This window comes from Hemiscyllium ocellatum, chromosome 44 (assembly GCF_020745735.1).
Source record: "Hemiscyllium ocellatum isolate sHemOce1 chromosome 44, sHemOce1.pat.X.cur, whole genome shotgun sequence".
Classification (NCBI taxonomy): domain Eukaryota; kingdom Metazoa; phylum Chordata; class Chondrichthyes; order Orectolobiformes; family Hemiscylliidae; genus Hemiscyllium; species Hemiscyllium ocellatum.
Window position 1 is genome coordinate 808,012 of NC_083444.1, and position 12,758 is coordinate 820,769.

The 12,758-nt window shown below is 52.4% G+C and overlaps 1 protein-coding gene across 1 annotated transcript; it reads right to left on the reverse strand.

Annotated features, from left to right (window-relative positions):
- Nucleotides 1-922: 922 nt before the first annotated feature.
- On the reverse strand, nt 923-3,752 carry LOC132835188 (zinc finger MYND domain-containing protein 15-like). Its single transcript, XM_060854552.1, has 3 exons — nt 3,413-3,752; nt 2,298-2,526; nt 923-1,215 (listed from the first exon to the last, which is right to left on the reverse strand). The coding sequence occupies exons 1-3, from the start codon at nt 3,750-3,752 to the stop codon at nt 1,059-1,061; spliced, it is 726 nt and encodes a 241-aa protein (XP_060710535.1). The 3' UTR covers nt 923-1,058.
- Between the last annotated feature and the right edge of the window lie 9,006 nt (nt 3,753-12,758).

Below are 12,758 nucleotides of genomic sequence, written 5' to 3' on the forward strand. Positions count from 1 at the left end.
CCCAGTGACCTGTAGGACAGGCCTATCCCCTCCCCCACTCCATCCCAGTGACCTGTAGGACAGGCCTATCCCCTCCCCCACTCTCCCCCAGTGACCTGTAGGACAGGCCTATCCCCTCCCCCACACTCCCCCAGTGACCTGTAGGACAGGCCTATCCCCTCCCCCACTCCATCCCAGTGACCTGTAGGACAGGCCTATCCCCTCCCCCACTCTCCCCCAGTGACCTGTAGGACAGGCCTATCCCCTCCCCTACTCCCCCCCAGTGACCTGTAGGACAGGCCTATCCCCTCCCCCACTCCATCCCAGTGACCTGTAGGACAGGCCTATCCCCTCCCCCACTCCATCCCAGTGACCTGTAGGACAGGCCTATCCCCTCCACTACTCCCCCCCAGTGACCTGTAGGACAGGCCTATCCCCTCCCCCACTCCGTCCCAGTGACCTGTAGGACAGGCCTATCCCCTTCCCCACTCCGTCCCAGTGACCTGTAGGACAGGCCTATCCCCTCCCCCACTCCGTCCCAGTGACCTGTAGGACAGGCCTATCCCCTCCCCCACTCCATCCCAGTGACCTGTAGGACAGGCCTATCCCCTCCACTACTCCCCCCCAGTGACCTGTAGGACAGGCCTATCCCCTCCCCCACTCCGTCCCAGTGACCTGTAGGACAGGCCTATCCCCTTCCCCACTCCGTCCCAGTGACCTGTAGGACAGGCCTATCCCCTCCCCCACTCCGTCCCAGTGACCTGTAGGACAGGCCTATCCCCTCCCCCACTCCGTCCCAGTGACCTGTAGGACAGGCCTATCCCCTCCCCCACTCCGTCCCAGTGACCTGTAGGACAGGCCTATCCCCTCCCCCACTCCGTCCCAGTGACCTGTAGGACAGGCCTATCCCCTCCCCCACTCCGTCCCAGTGACCTGTAGGACAGGCCTTCATTGCTGCAGTGCTGGGTCCTGAGATATTCCAGGGCGTTTGGTGGAACCCTGGCCATTGAAGAGTTTCCAGTGGAGTTGCGGGTTTCCTCGCTCGGTACCCCAGCTCCGGAACCTCTCCCTGTCTTGCCTTACCATGCAGTCACCTCGGTCTCAAAGCTATGCTTCTTACACACGTGGCAGGCTTTGACCGGGCTCGAGCGGAAGGTGAAGTCTCTGGGAGCACTGCACTCATACACCACCCTGGTGCTGCGTATTCCTAACTTCAAGATCATGGCCTTCAGGAACCTGGCAAACACAATACACACAGTGTAGAGGGAGCTTTACTCTGTATCTAACCCCGTGCTGTCGCTGTCCCTGGGAGTGTTGGAGGGGGGACAGTGTAGAGGGAGCTTTACTCTGTATCTAACCCGTGCTGTCCCTGTCCCTGGAAGTGTTTGATGGGGGACAGTGTAGAGGGAGCTTTACTCTGTATCTAACCCCGTGCTGTCCCTGTCCTGGGAGTGTTTGATGGGGGGACAGTGTAGAGTGAGCTTTACTCTGTATCTAACCCCGTGCTGTCCCTGTCCCTGGGAGTGTTTGATGGGGGGACAGTGTAGAGTGAGCTTTACTCTGTATCTAACCCCGTGCTGTCCTGTCCTGGGAGTGTTTGATGGGGGAACAGTGTAGAGGGAGCTTTACTCTGTATCTAACCCCATGTTGTCCTTGTCCCTGAGAGTGTTTGTTGGAGGGACAGTGTAGAGTGAGCTTTACTCTGTATCTAACCCCGTGCTGTCCCTGTCCTGGGAGTGTTTGATGGGGGGACAGTGTAGAGGGAGCTTTACTCTGTATCTAACCCCGTGCTGTCCCTGTCCCTGTCCCTGGGAGTGTTTGATGGGGGGACAGTGTAGAGTGAGCTTTACTCTGTATCTAACCCGTGCTGTCCCTGTCCTGGGAGTGTTTGATGGGGGAACAGGTAGAGGGAGCTTTACTCTGTATCTAACCCCATGTTGTCCTTGTCCCTGAGAGTGTTTGTTGGAGGGACAGTGTAGAGTGAGCTTTACTCTGTATCTAACCCCGTGCTGTCCCTGTCCTGGGAGTGTTTGATGGGGGGACAGTGTAGAGGGAGCTTTACTCTGTATCTAACCCCGTGCTGTCCCTGTCCCTGTCCCTGGGAGTGTTTGATGGGGGGACAGAGTAGAGGGAGCTTTCCTGTGTATCTAACCCCGTGCTGTCCCTGTCCCTGGGAGTGTTTGAGGGGGGGACAGTGTAGAGGGAGCTTTACTCTGTATCTAACCCCGTGCTGTCTCTGTCCTGGGAGTATTTATTGGAGGGACAGTGTAGAGGGAGCTTTCCTCCTGTCCCTGGGAGTGGTGAGTTGTGGTACCTACCTCTGGATGCCCTCATCTCCGAGGGTGAGCTGTCGCGGACGATGTGCCTCACAGCCGTACATGGGTACAGTGATCCCCTGGCACAGGAGGTCGTATGCCTTCATGGCCAGCTGTTCGGCTGTGAGGGCATCACCCCTGGTCAGCGTGAAGTCCAGCCCCATGGCGAAGCCGTCCTGGTCGGTCAGCAGGAGGAGGTAATCGATGTGGATAAAGTGATCGTGCTGCGTGCCTGTTGGCACAGGGAGATCCCACAGGAGATTGCATAGGCGGGGGAGGGCGGGGGGGGAGGTGTGGGGGGGGAAAGGGGTGAGTGGGATTGTGGGGGATTGAGGGACAAAGAGAGAATTACAAAGATCACGGTTAAAATCTGTCACCCCCTCCAGCCCCTACACCCCCTCCCTACCTCTGTAACCCCCTCCAGCCCCTACACCCCCTCCCTGTCTCTGTAACCCCCTCAGCCCCTACACCTCCTCCCTATCTCTGTAACCCCCCTCCAGACCCTACACCCCCTCCCTATCTCTGTAACACCCTCCAGACCCTACACCCCCTCCCTATCTCTGTAACCCCCTCCAGCCCCTACACCCCCTCCCTATCTCTGTAACACCCTTGAGCCCCTACACCCCCTCCCTATCTCTGTAACCCCCTCGAGCCCGTACACCCCCTCCCTATCTCTGTAACCCCCTCCACTCCCTCCCTATCTCTGTAACACCCTCCAGACCCTACACCCCCTCCCTATCTCTGTAACCCCCTCCACTCCCTCCCTATCTCTGTAACCCCTCGAGCCTCTACACCCCCTCCCTATCTCTGTAACCCCCTCCACTCCCTCCCTATCTCTGTAACACCCTCGAGCCCCTACACCCCCTCCCTATCTCTGTAACCCCCTACACTCCCTCCCTATCTCTGTAACACCCTCGAGCCCCTACACCCCCTCCCTATCTCTGTAACCCCCTACACTCCCTCCCTATCTCTGTAACCCCCTCCAGCCCCTACACCTCCTCCCTATCTCAGTAACCCCCTCCAGCCCCTACACCCCCTCCCTATCTCTGTAACCCCCTCCAGCCCCCTCCCCCGCTGCCCCCCAGTGAGTGAGTGAGTGGGAGCGCAGCGTCACTGACCCATCTCCTCCTCCCCGTCTTCCTCCTCGTCATCCAGGTTAATGAAGCTGATGTATTTGCACAGATCCCTCAGGGTGAGAACCTCATCGTTGTAGAACCGCTCCAGGATCTGCTGGGCAGGATTCTGCACGCTCAGCGCCATCCCGGAATTCCGGATCACGTGCAGCGTCCAGGCCGATGTTCCAGATGGCAGCCTCCGCACAGCAGCCTCCTTCCCCCTCCTCCACACCTCCGTCTCACCAGCTCCCTGCCCCCTCTCCAACACGTACTTCCGGTACCAGTGGAACATCAGCTCGGAAAAATCAATCAACTGGTCCCTGTATCCCGTCACAAACTCCATCTGACCCACCCCGCGAGGGAGGGAGGGAGAGACACAGAGTGAAAGAGCGGGAGGGACAGAGAGAGGGAGACAGAAAGGGTGGGTGAGGGAGAGACAGAGAGAGACATTGTGAGGGAGTGAGAGGGAGGGAGGGAGGGAGAGGGACAGTGAGGGAGGGGGAGAGATAGGGAGAAGGAGAGGGAGGGACAGAGAAAGACAGAGTGAGGGAGAAAGAGGGGGAGAGGGAAAGTGAGGGAGATGGACAAGGACAGAGAGGGAGAGAGAGAGAGAGAGAGATACAGAGAGCAGATATCAGACAGGGACTACACCATCCCCACCCCCAGCCCCCCGACCCTTGGTACGTCCCACCCGCAACCCCACCCCTATTTCCCCCACCCAGCTTCCCGACCCTTGGTATGTTCCACCGCCCCCCCCCCCCAGCTCCCACACCCTCGGTAAGTCCCACCCCGACCCAACCCCCAGTTCCACGGCCCTCAGTACAACCCACCCCCACCCCCCTAGGCTCCCCGACCCTTGGTATGTCCCCCCCACCCCCCAGACCCTCGGGGCTCTGGCCGTGGTTAACGTGGGGGGGGGGGGCCGTGCCTTCCCTCACCGAGAGGTTGCCAGTTTGGGAGTTGGGGGGAGGGACATGGGTTTGAAGCCCCCCAGCAGGATGTGCGTTTGTAACCAGGACAGGAAGTGGGCTGTGAGCCCCCAGAACACCCTGAGCCACCCTCAGGGGGGATGGAGGTCTGCCCCCCGCCGAGGATACACGTGACTCCAGTCCCACCCACAATGAGGTGGGCTCCATTCCTAAAGGGGGCACCGAGAGAGCCAGCCCCATTCAAAGGGGTGACCAGGGACAGGGCAACAGCTACTGGCTTTGCCCCCCTTCCCCACCCTGTCATTGCCCCCCTTCCCCCACTCATTGCCCCCCCTTCCCCACCCTGTCATTGCCCCCCTTCCCCCACTCATTGCCCCCCTTCCCCCACTCATTGCCCCCCCTTCCCCACCCTGTCGTCGAGGGGCTGCAGTACTGTACAGGAAGATCCCACGTTAATATAACGATCGAGGGATTGATATTGTTTTGTTTACCCCCCACCCCTCTCTGCCCCAGGACACTGGGGTGGGGGGAACAATCCTCCATACCACCTCCCCCACCCCTTCATACAAAACCCACCCCAAACCACCCCCCCCCCCCAGAGAGTCACTGCAACACCCTCCCCCTCCCGCTCACCTTCAGTCGCAATTAAAGACGGTACGGGTGTGGGGGGGGGGGGGCCAGGTTCAGAAATAAACACCCAAAGATTCCACAAACAGACTCCCCCCCCCGCCCTGCCTCACCCTGCCATGAGTTGGGGGTGGGGAGGGGAGCCTGGTGAGGTGGAAGGTTCTAGAACTGGCCCCTCCCACACCACATCACAAGGATCACGGGGAGACAGAGTTACACGGAATTCAGGTCGAGAGCTGCAGATCCGGGGACTGTGATGCACACCGCAGCCGAATAGCCGACACTGCAGAGGATCAGTGACTTATCGAGGGGAAGTGGGTTGGGGTGAAATATTCTTGCTGGCAGTTACCCTGGTGGGTGGGCGCTATCCCCCACCCGAGGCAGTATCAGTCCCATCCCCAACCCTCGGTACGTCCCACCATCCACCTCCCCCCCCCCCCCCCCCCCCCCCCCCAAGCTCCCCAACCCTCGGTATGTCCCACCCCCCACCCCCACTTCCCCCAGCTCCCCGACCCTCGGTACGGGGAATGGACTGGGGGGGGAGGGATAGAAATGGGGGAATGGACTGGGGGGAGAGGGATAGGAATGGGGGAATGATCTGGGGGGAGAGGGATAGGAATGGGGGAATGGACTGGGGTGAGGGGGAGAGGGATAGGAATGGGGGAATGGACTGGGGAGAGGGATAGGAATGGGGGAATGGACTGGGGGAGAGGGATAGGAATGGGGGAATGGACTGGGGGAGGGGGAGAGGGATAGGAACGGGGGAATGGACTGGGGGAGAGGGATAGGAATGGGGAGAATGGACTGGGGGAGAGGGACAGGAATGGGGGAATGGACTGGGAGGAGAGGGATAGGATTGGGGGAATGGACTGGGGGTAGAGGGACAGGAATGGGGAGAATGGACTGGGGGAGAGGGACAGGAATGGGGGAATGGACTGGGAGGAGAGAGAACCATAGCCCGTGAGCCTGACCTCGGTGGTGGGCAAGTTGTTGGAGGGAATCCAGAGGGACAGGATGTACATGTATTTGGAAAGGCAAGGACTGATTCGGGATAGTCAACATGGCTTTATGTGTGGGAAATCATGTCTCACAAACTTGATTGAGTTTTTTGAAGAAGTAACAAAGAGGATTGATGAGGGCAGAGCGGTAGATGTGATCTATATGGACTTCAGTAAGGCGTTCGAAAAGGCTCCCCATGGGAGACTGGTTAGCAAGGTTAGATCTCTTGGAATACAGGGAGAACTAGCCATTTGGATACAGAACTGGCTCAAAGGTAGAAGACAGAGGGTGGTGGTGGAGGGTTGTTTTTCAGACTGGAGGCCTGTGACCAGTGGAGTGCCACAAGGATCGGTGCTGGATCCTCTACTTTTTGTCATTTACATAAATGATTTGGATGTGAGCATAAGAGGTACAGTTAGTAAGTTTGTAGATGACACTGTCACAAAACGTGTCCCTTTTTTTAAACTAAAACCTGTTCCCTGGCCCAAGGAGACTCTGTCCTTGATGTTTCTCAGAGGGACAATAAACCAGGCCGGGCTCCGATCAGGCTGCTCTGGTACAGAGATGAAAAGGAGTTTGAGAGACCTTTTGTATATATGTAAACAGATGAGACTTCAGGCCAAAGGGGTCATGTTTTAGAAGTGACCTGTATAACGAGAGGGGAGTGGTCAGCTCTCTCGCTGAGCTGAGCAGTTTTAGTTCAGTGTTGACCTGGTTGGAAGTTTAACAGGGAGCTGTTTGGAAACTCACTCTCTCTCCTTCCTGCCTTCAACTATAACCTGTAAACACATGTTCCATTGATACTGGGTTTTAACGGGAGTTTGCTTATTGGGACTGTTGTGTATATTCGGAACAGCATAATTAAGATGAGCTGGATGACGTTGAGTTGTGTTTAATTGGGTAATTTTCTGAAAAATGTTTTTTCTGCTTTAAAATCTCGTAGTTAACCTCGCTCCCTCACTCTGGGTAATTGTTCCCCTGCACTGACCGAAACAAATTGCCAAGATATGGCCTGGAGCTTAAGGATGTTGTGAGTGGTCTGGCCTAGTCCATAACAGACTGGGGGCTCTTTGCAGGATTTTAACCAGCAGGTGGTAGGTGCTCGTGTCCTTATTTCGGGTGTTGGTTTGGTTGGAATAGTAATGGCTCTTTCAGGCGCCAAAAGTTTTCTGGAAGTGGATGTGGTGACTTTTGCAAAAGGTGATTAAGACTTAGCTGCAAGAATTAGCAGAGAAGCTGGGATTGGACCTGCCTGCTTCTGTGAGGAAAGGAGAGATCATTACAGCAGTAGCTCAGCATTTAAACTTGCTGGAGAACCATCAGAATCTACAGAGATGGCAAAACTTCAATTGTAAATGAAGCAGCTGGAGTTAGAGGCGAGAGATAAGGAAAGGGCAGCAGGAATGAAACCGTTTGACTTACGATTAAAAGCAGAAGAGAGGGAAAAGGAGAGAGCTTTTGAACTTCAGAAACTGACACTTAAAAAGCAAAGTCAGCTTAAAAGGCTGGAGACAATAGACAATAGGTGCAGGAGTAGGCCATTCTGTCCTTCGAGCCTGCACCACCATTCAATATGATCATGGCTGATCATCCTTAATCAGTATCCGCTCCCTGCCTTATCTCCATAACCCTTGATCCCACTATCCTTGAGAGCTCTATCCAACTCTTTCTTAAATGAATCCAGAGACTGGGCCTCCACTGCCCTCTGGGGCAGAGCATTCCACACAGCCCCCACTCTCTGGGTGAAGAAGTTTCTCCCCATCTCTGTCCTAAATGGTCTACCCCACATTTTTAAGCTGTGTCCTCTGGTTCAGCACTCTTCTATATCATTAACATATATTGTAAAAAGCTGCGGTCCCAGCACTGATCCCTGCGGTACCCCACTGGTCACTACCTGCCATTCCAAAAATGGAGCCGTTTATCACTACTCTTTTGTTTCCTGTCAGCCAACCAACTTTCAATCCAATCTAGTACTTTGCCCCCAATACCATGCGCCCTAATGTTACTCACTAACCTCCTATGTGGGACTTTATCAAAGGCTTTCTGAAAGTCCAGGTATACTACATCCACTGGATCTCCCTCGTCCATCTTCAGAGTTACATCCTCAAAAAATTCCAGAAGATTAGTCAAGCATGATTTCCCCTTCATAAATCCATGCTGGCTCTGTCCTATCCTGTTACTGCTATCCAGATGTGCCGTAATTTCATCCTTTATAATAGACTCCAGCGTCTTTCCCATCACTGAGGTCAGACTCACTGACTAAAAATAAACCCTTGAGGGGGTGAAAGAAGTTAAAAAGCTCTAGTGTTTTCATTGTAATAAATTGGGCCACACAGAATCACAGCGTTGGTGGGCTAGGAAAAAGCCAGACGTAGGAAAACCAGACCAGCCTGGGAGTTTTGTTGGAAAGTAACTAAAAGCACCAGGGAAGTTAGACAGCTGCCTCCGAGTGTACAAGATGATCAGAGGTTGGTGATGGAGGAAGTGCCAGATCTGCTTAAAAAACTATACATACAAGGGTAAAGTTTATTCACATAGGCCAGGAGTAGCAGGTAAACAGGTTACAGTATGAAAGGACACAGGATCCTCTCAGTCTGTGATGCTGAAGGATGATGAGATGTGTACTCCTGAGGGACTATTGCCAGAAAAGGTCCTGGGAACAGGACTTCATGGTGAGAAACGAACGCTCAATTATGTAAAGTGAGGTTAGAGAGTCCGGAGAAGAGTGGAGAATTTGTGGTAGGAGCACTGGACACACTCTCAGCTGCAGGAATACAATTTGTCCTTGCAAATGATGTAGCTGGTTCCCCGGTAGGTGTGCTGCCTACTCTAGTTGAAAAGCCAGTGGAGACGCAGACAACTGAAGAAATGAAGGTGCCTATTCAGGAACTTTCCCAGATTGTGTGATCACAGAGGCACAGGCTGAAGCAGGAGAGATCAAACAGCACAGATAAGGAAGCTGGCATAGCTTTATCTGAGAGCTTTTTGATCAGATTAAGTGGGGCAGGGCAGGAGCAAGTAGATAAACAGGCAAGTATCTTTCACCCTGCTAAGCTGATTGAGTTACACCAGAAAGATAAGACCTTAAAACAGTTGTGTCAAAAGGCATATACAGGGAAGGAGAGTGAATGCACCCCTGTGTGTTATTACTTAACAAACAATGTATTAATGAGAAAATGGAGACCATCACACATTCAAAGAGACGAGAAATGGGCAGAGATTCATCAAATTGTTTTGCCAGTCGGGTATAGAAAGGAGGTGCTGCGAGCGGCACATGAACTTTCACGTGGAGGTCATTTAGGGGTGAGGAAAACACAGACATTTTTACTGGCCTGGACTACACAAGGATGTTGGTGAATTTTGTCAGACGTGTCATACATGTCAGCTAATGGGAAAACCCCAGGCAGTAATAAATCCTGCACCTTTAACACCTATTCCAGCATTTGAGGAACTTTTCACAAGAGTCTTGATTGACTGCGTAGGTCCCCTACCTCAAACAAGAAGTGGGAATAAGTATTTATTAACAATAATGGATGTGCCGACTAGATTTCCAGATAACGCAACATCACAGCTATAAGGGCTGTAGAAGAATCACCTAAAGTTTTGACTAGATACGGACTACCAAGAGAGTTCCAGTCAAATCAAGGATCAAACTTCACATCCAAACTATTCGAGGTGATTATGGATAACCTGGGAATAAAGCAATTCAAGTCTACTTCATACTATCCTGAATCGCAGGGAGCACTACAGAGATGGCATCAAACATTAAAGAGCATGTTGAGGGTTTATGGTCAGGATTATCCAGATGATTGGGATAAGGGAGTTCCATTTGTACTTTTTATGATCAGAGACACACCAAATGAATCAACCAAATTCAGTCCATTTGAATTAATTTTTGGGCATGATGTAAGAGGGCCATTAAAATTGATTAAGGAGAAATTAATAAGTCAGAATTCAGAGACCACCATTTGGAGTATGTGTCAAGTTTTAGAGAATGATTAAGTAGACCTGGAGATTTAGCTAGACAGCATTTAAAAGTATCACCGCATACAAGAAACAGGAAGTGGATAAGAAATCAGAAATTCACAATTTTGCAATTGTTAAAAAAAGACAAGAAGGTTCAGTGCACAGTCAAAGGCATTTGACAGCCTAAAAACTGTTCACCACTGCCCCAGTATTAGCCACCCCGGATTATACAAAGCCTTTCAAGGGGGCTATCGAGGCCAGCGGTGTGGGTGTTGGTGCGGTACTCCTGCAGGAGGATGACGAGGGAATAGAAAGACTCACTGTGCATTTTCCCAGAAAGTTGAATGTTCTTCAACAGAAATATTTAACGGTGGAGAAAGAGACTTTAAGCTTGGTGTTGGCATTACAACATTACAGTGTTTATATTTCCAGCAATGCATCGGAGACAATGGTATACACTGATCATAACCCGCTGACATTTGTGGAAAAATTTCAGGACAAAAATGCCAGTCTGTTTAGGTTGAGCCATTCACTTTGACAATTGTGGATGTGGCAGGTCATGACAATATGATTATCGATGTGTTATCGAGGCATGAATGATTATACAGAGGTGCTCGGTGGTGGGTGGGCACAGCCTGAATTTGCATGTGGTTACACATGTTTGCATGTTTACAGTTAGTACAGTGTAACTGTGTGTATAGACTATAAATGGGGTTTGAAGGGTTAGAAATGAAGCCATCTTTTGGTACTGACAGTTTATTTTTTCAGGGGGAGGTATCACAAAACGTGTCCCTTTTTTTTACTAAAACCTGTTCCCTGGCCCAAGGAGACTCTGTCCTTGACGTTTCTCAGAGGGACAATAAACCAAGCCGGGCTCCGATCAGGCTGCTCTGGTACAGAGATGAAAAGGAGTTTGAGAGACCTTTTGCTTCTGTGTAAACAGATGAGACTTCAGGCCAAAGGGGTCATGTTTTAGAAGTGACCTGTATAACAAGAGGGGAGTGGTCAGCTCTTTCGCTGAGCTGAGCAGTTTTAGTTCCGTGTTGAACTGATTGGAAGTTTAACAGGGAGCTGTTTGGAAACTCTCTCTCTCTCCTTCCTGCCTTCAACTATAACCTATAAGCACATGTTCCATTTACACTGGGTGATAACAGGAATTTGCCTATTGGGATGGTTGTGTATACTCGGAACAGCATAATTAAGTCTAGCTGGATAAGGTTGAGTTCTGTAGAGGTTCTTTATTCTGTGCTTTGTGTTTCATTATGTAATTTTGTGTATTATTTTTGCTGTTTTAAACTCTAGTAGTGAACCTAGTTAACTTACTCCAGGTAATTTTCATTGTAAACTTACCGAAACCGATACAAAGTTATGGTCTGAGCTGGCTGGTTAAGAATGTTTTGAGAAGTCTGGCCTAGTGCACAACATCACCAAAATTGGAGGTGTAGTGGGCAGCGAAGAGGGTTACCTCAGATTACAACAGGATCTGGACCAGATGGGCCAATGGGCTGAGGAGTGACAGATGGAGTTTAATTCAGATAAATGTGAGGTGCTGCATTTTGGGAAAGCAGATATTAACAGGACTTATACACTTAATGGTAAGGTTCTAGGGAGTGTTGCTGAACAAAGAGACCTTGGAGTGCAGGTTCATAGCTCCTTGAAAGTGGAGTCGCAGGTAGATAGGATAGTGAAGAAGGCGTTTAGTATGCTTTCCTTTATTGGTCAGTGTATTGAGTACAGGAGTTGGGAGGTCAAGTTGCGGCTGTACAGGGCATGGGTTAGGCCACTGTTGGAATATTGTGTGCAATTCTGGTCTCCTTCCTATCGGAAAGATGTTGTGAAACTTGAAAGGGTTCATAAAAGATTTACAAGGATGTTGCCAGGGTTAGAGGGTTTAAGATACAGGGAGAGGGATAGAAATGGGGGAACAGGGTGGGGGAAGAGGGACAGGAATGGGGAACAGGGTGGGGGGAGAGGGACAGGAATGGGAGAACAGGGTGGGGAGAGGGACAGGAATGGGGGAACGGGATGGGGGGAAGAGGCACAGGAATGGGGGAACGGGGTGGGGGGGAGAGGGACAGGAATGGGGGAATGGGGTGGGGAGAGGGACAGGAATGGGAGAACGGGGTGGGGGGAGAAGGACAGGAATGGGGGAACGGGGTGGGGGGAGAGGGACAGGAATGGGGGAACGGGGTGGGGGGAGAGCTGAAATCCGTGATCACTGGTCTGTGTGAGAGGGGCAATAAATACCCCGGCCTGGAGGAACCCCATCATTTACCCCGACAGCTCCAACACAGACACACGGGGTAGTTACAAACCCATGAGTCTCGTCTGCTTTATTTAATGCAATTTATTGCCATAAAAACACAAATTTAAGTTGGCTTTTCTTGGGGCCTTGGCTGAAGGGTTAAACGTAGTAAATTTTCATACATTTACTGGGGGGGTGGGGCGACGTTCAAAAACACCCAGCTTTTCTTGTGAGGGGGGAGGGAGGAGAATTGACGGAATGAGTGGATGGGGAGCACTGAGTGGAGTGTGGGGGTGTGGGTGGGGGAGATGGGGAGCAGTGAGGGGAGTGTGGGGGTGTGGATGGGGGAGATGGGGAGCGGTGAGGGGACTGTGGGTGGGGGAGACGGGGAGCGGTGAGGGGGGTGTGAGGGTGTGGGTGGGGGAGACGGGGAGCGATGAGGGGAGTGTGGGGGTGGGGGTGTGGGTGGGGGAGACAGGGAGCGATGAGGGGAGTGTGGGGGTGTGGTGGGGGAGACGGGGAGCGATGAGGGGAGTGTGAGGGTGTGGGTGGGGGAGACGGGGTTGGTGAGGGACATGTGCTT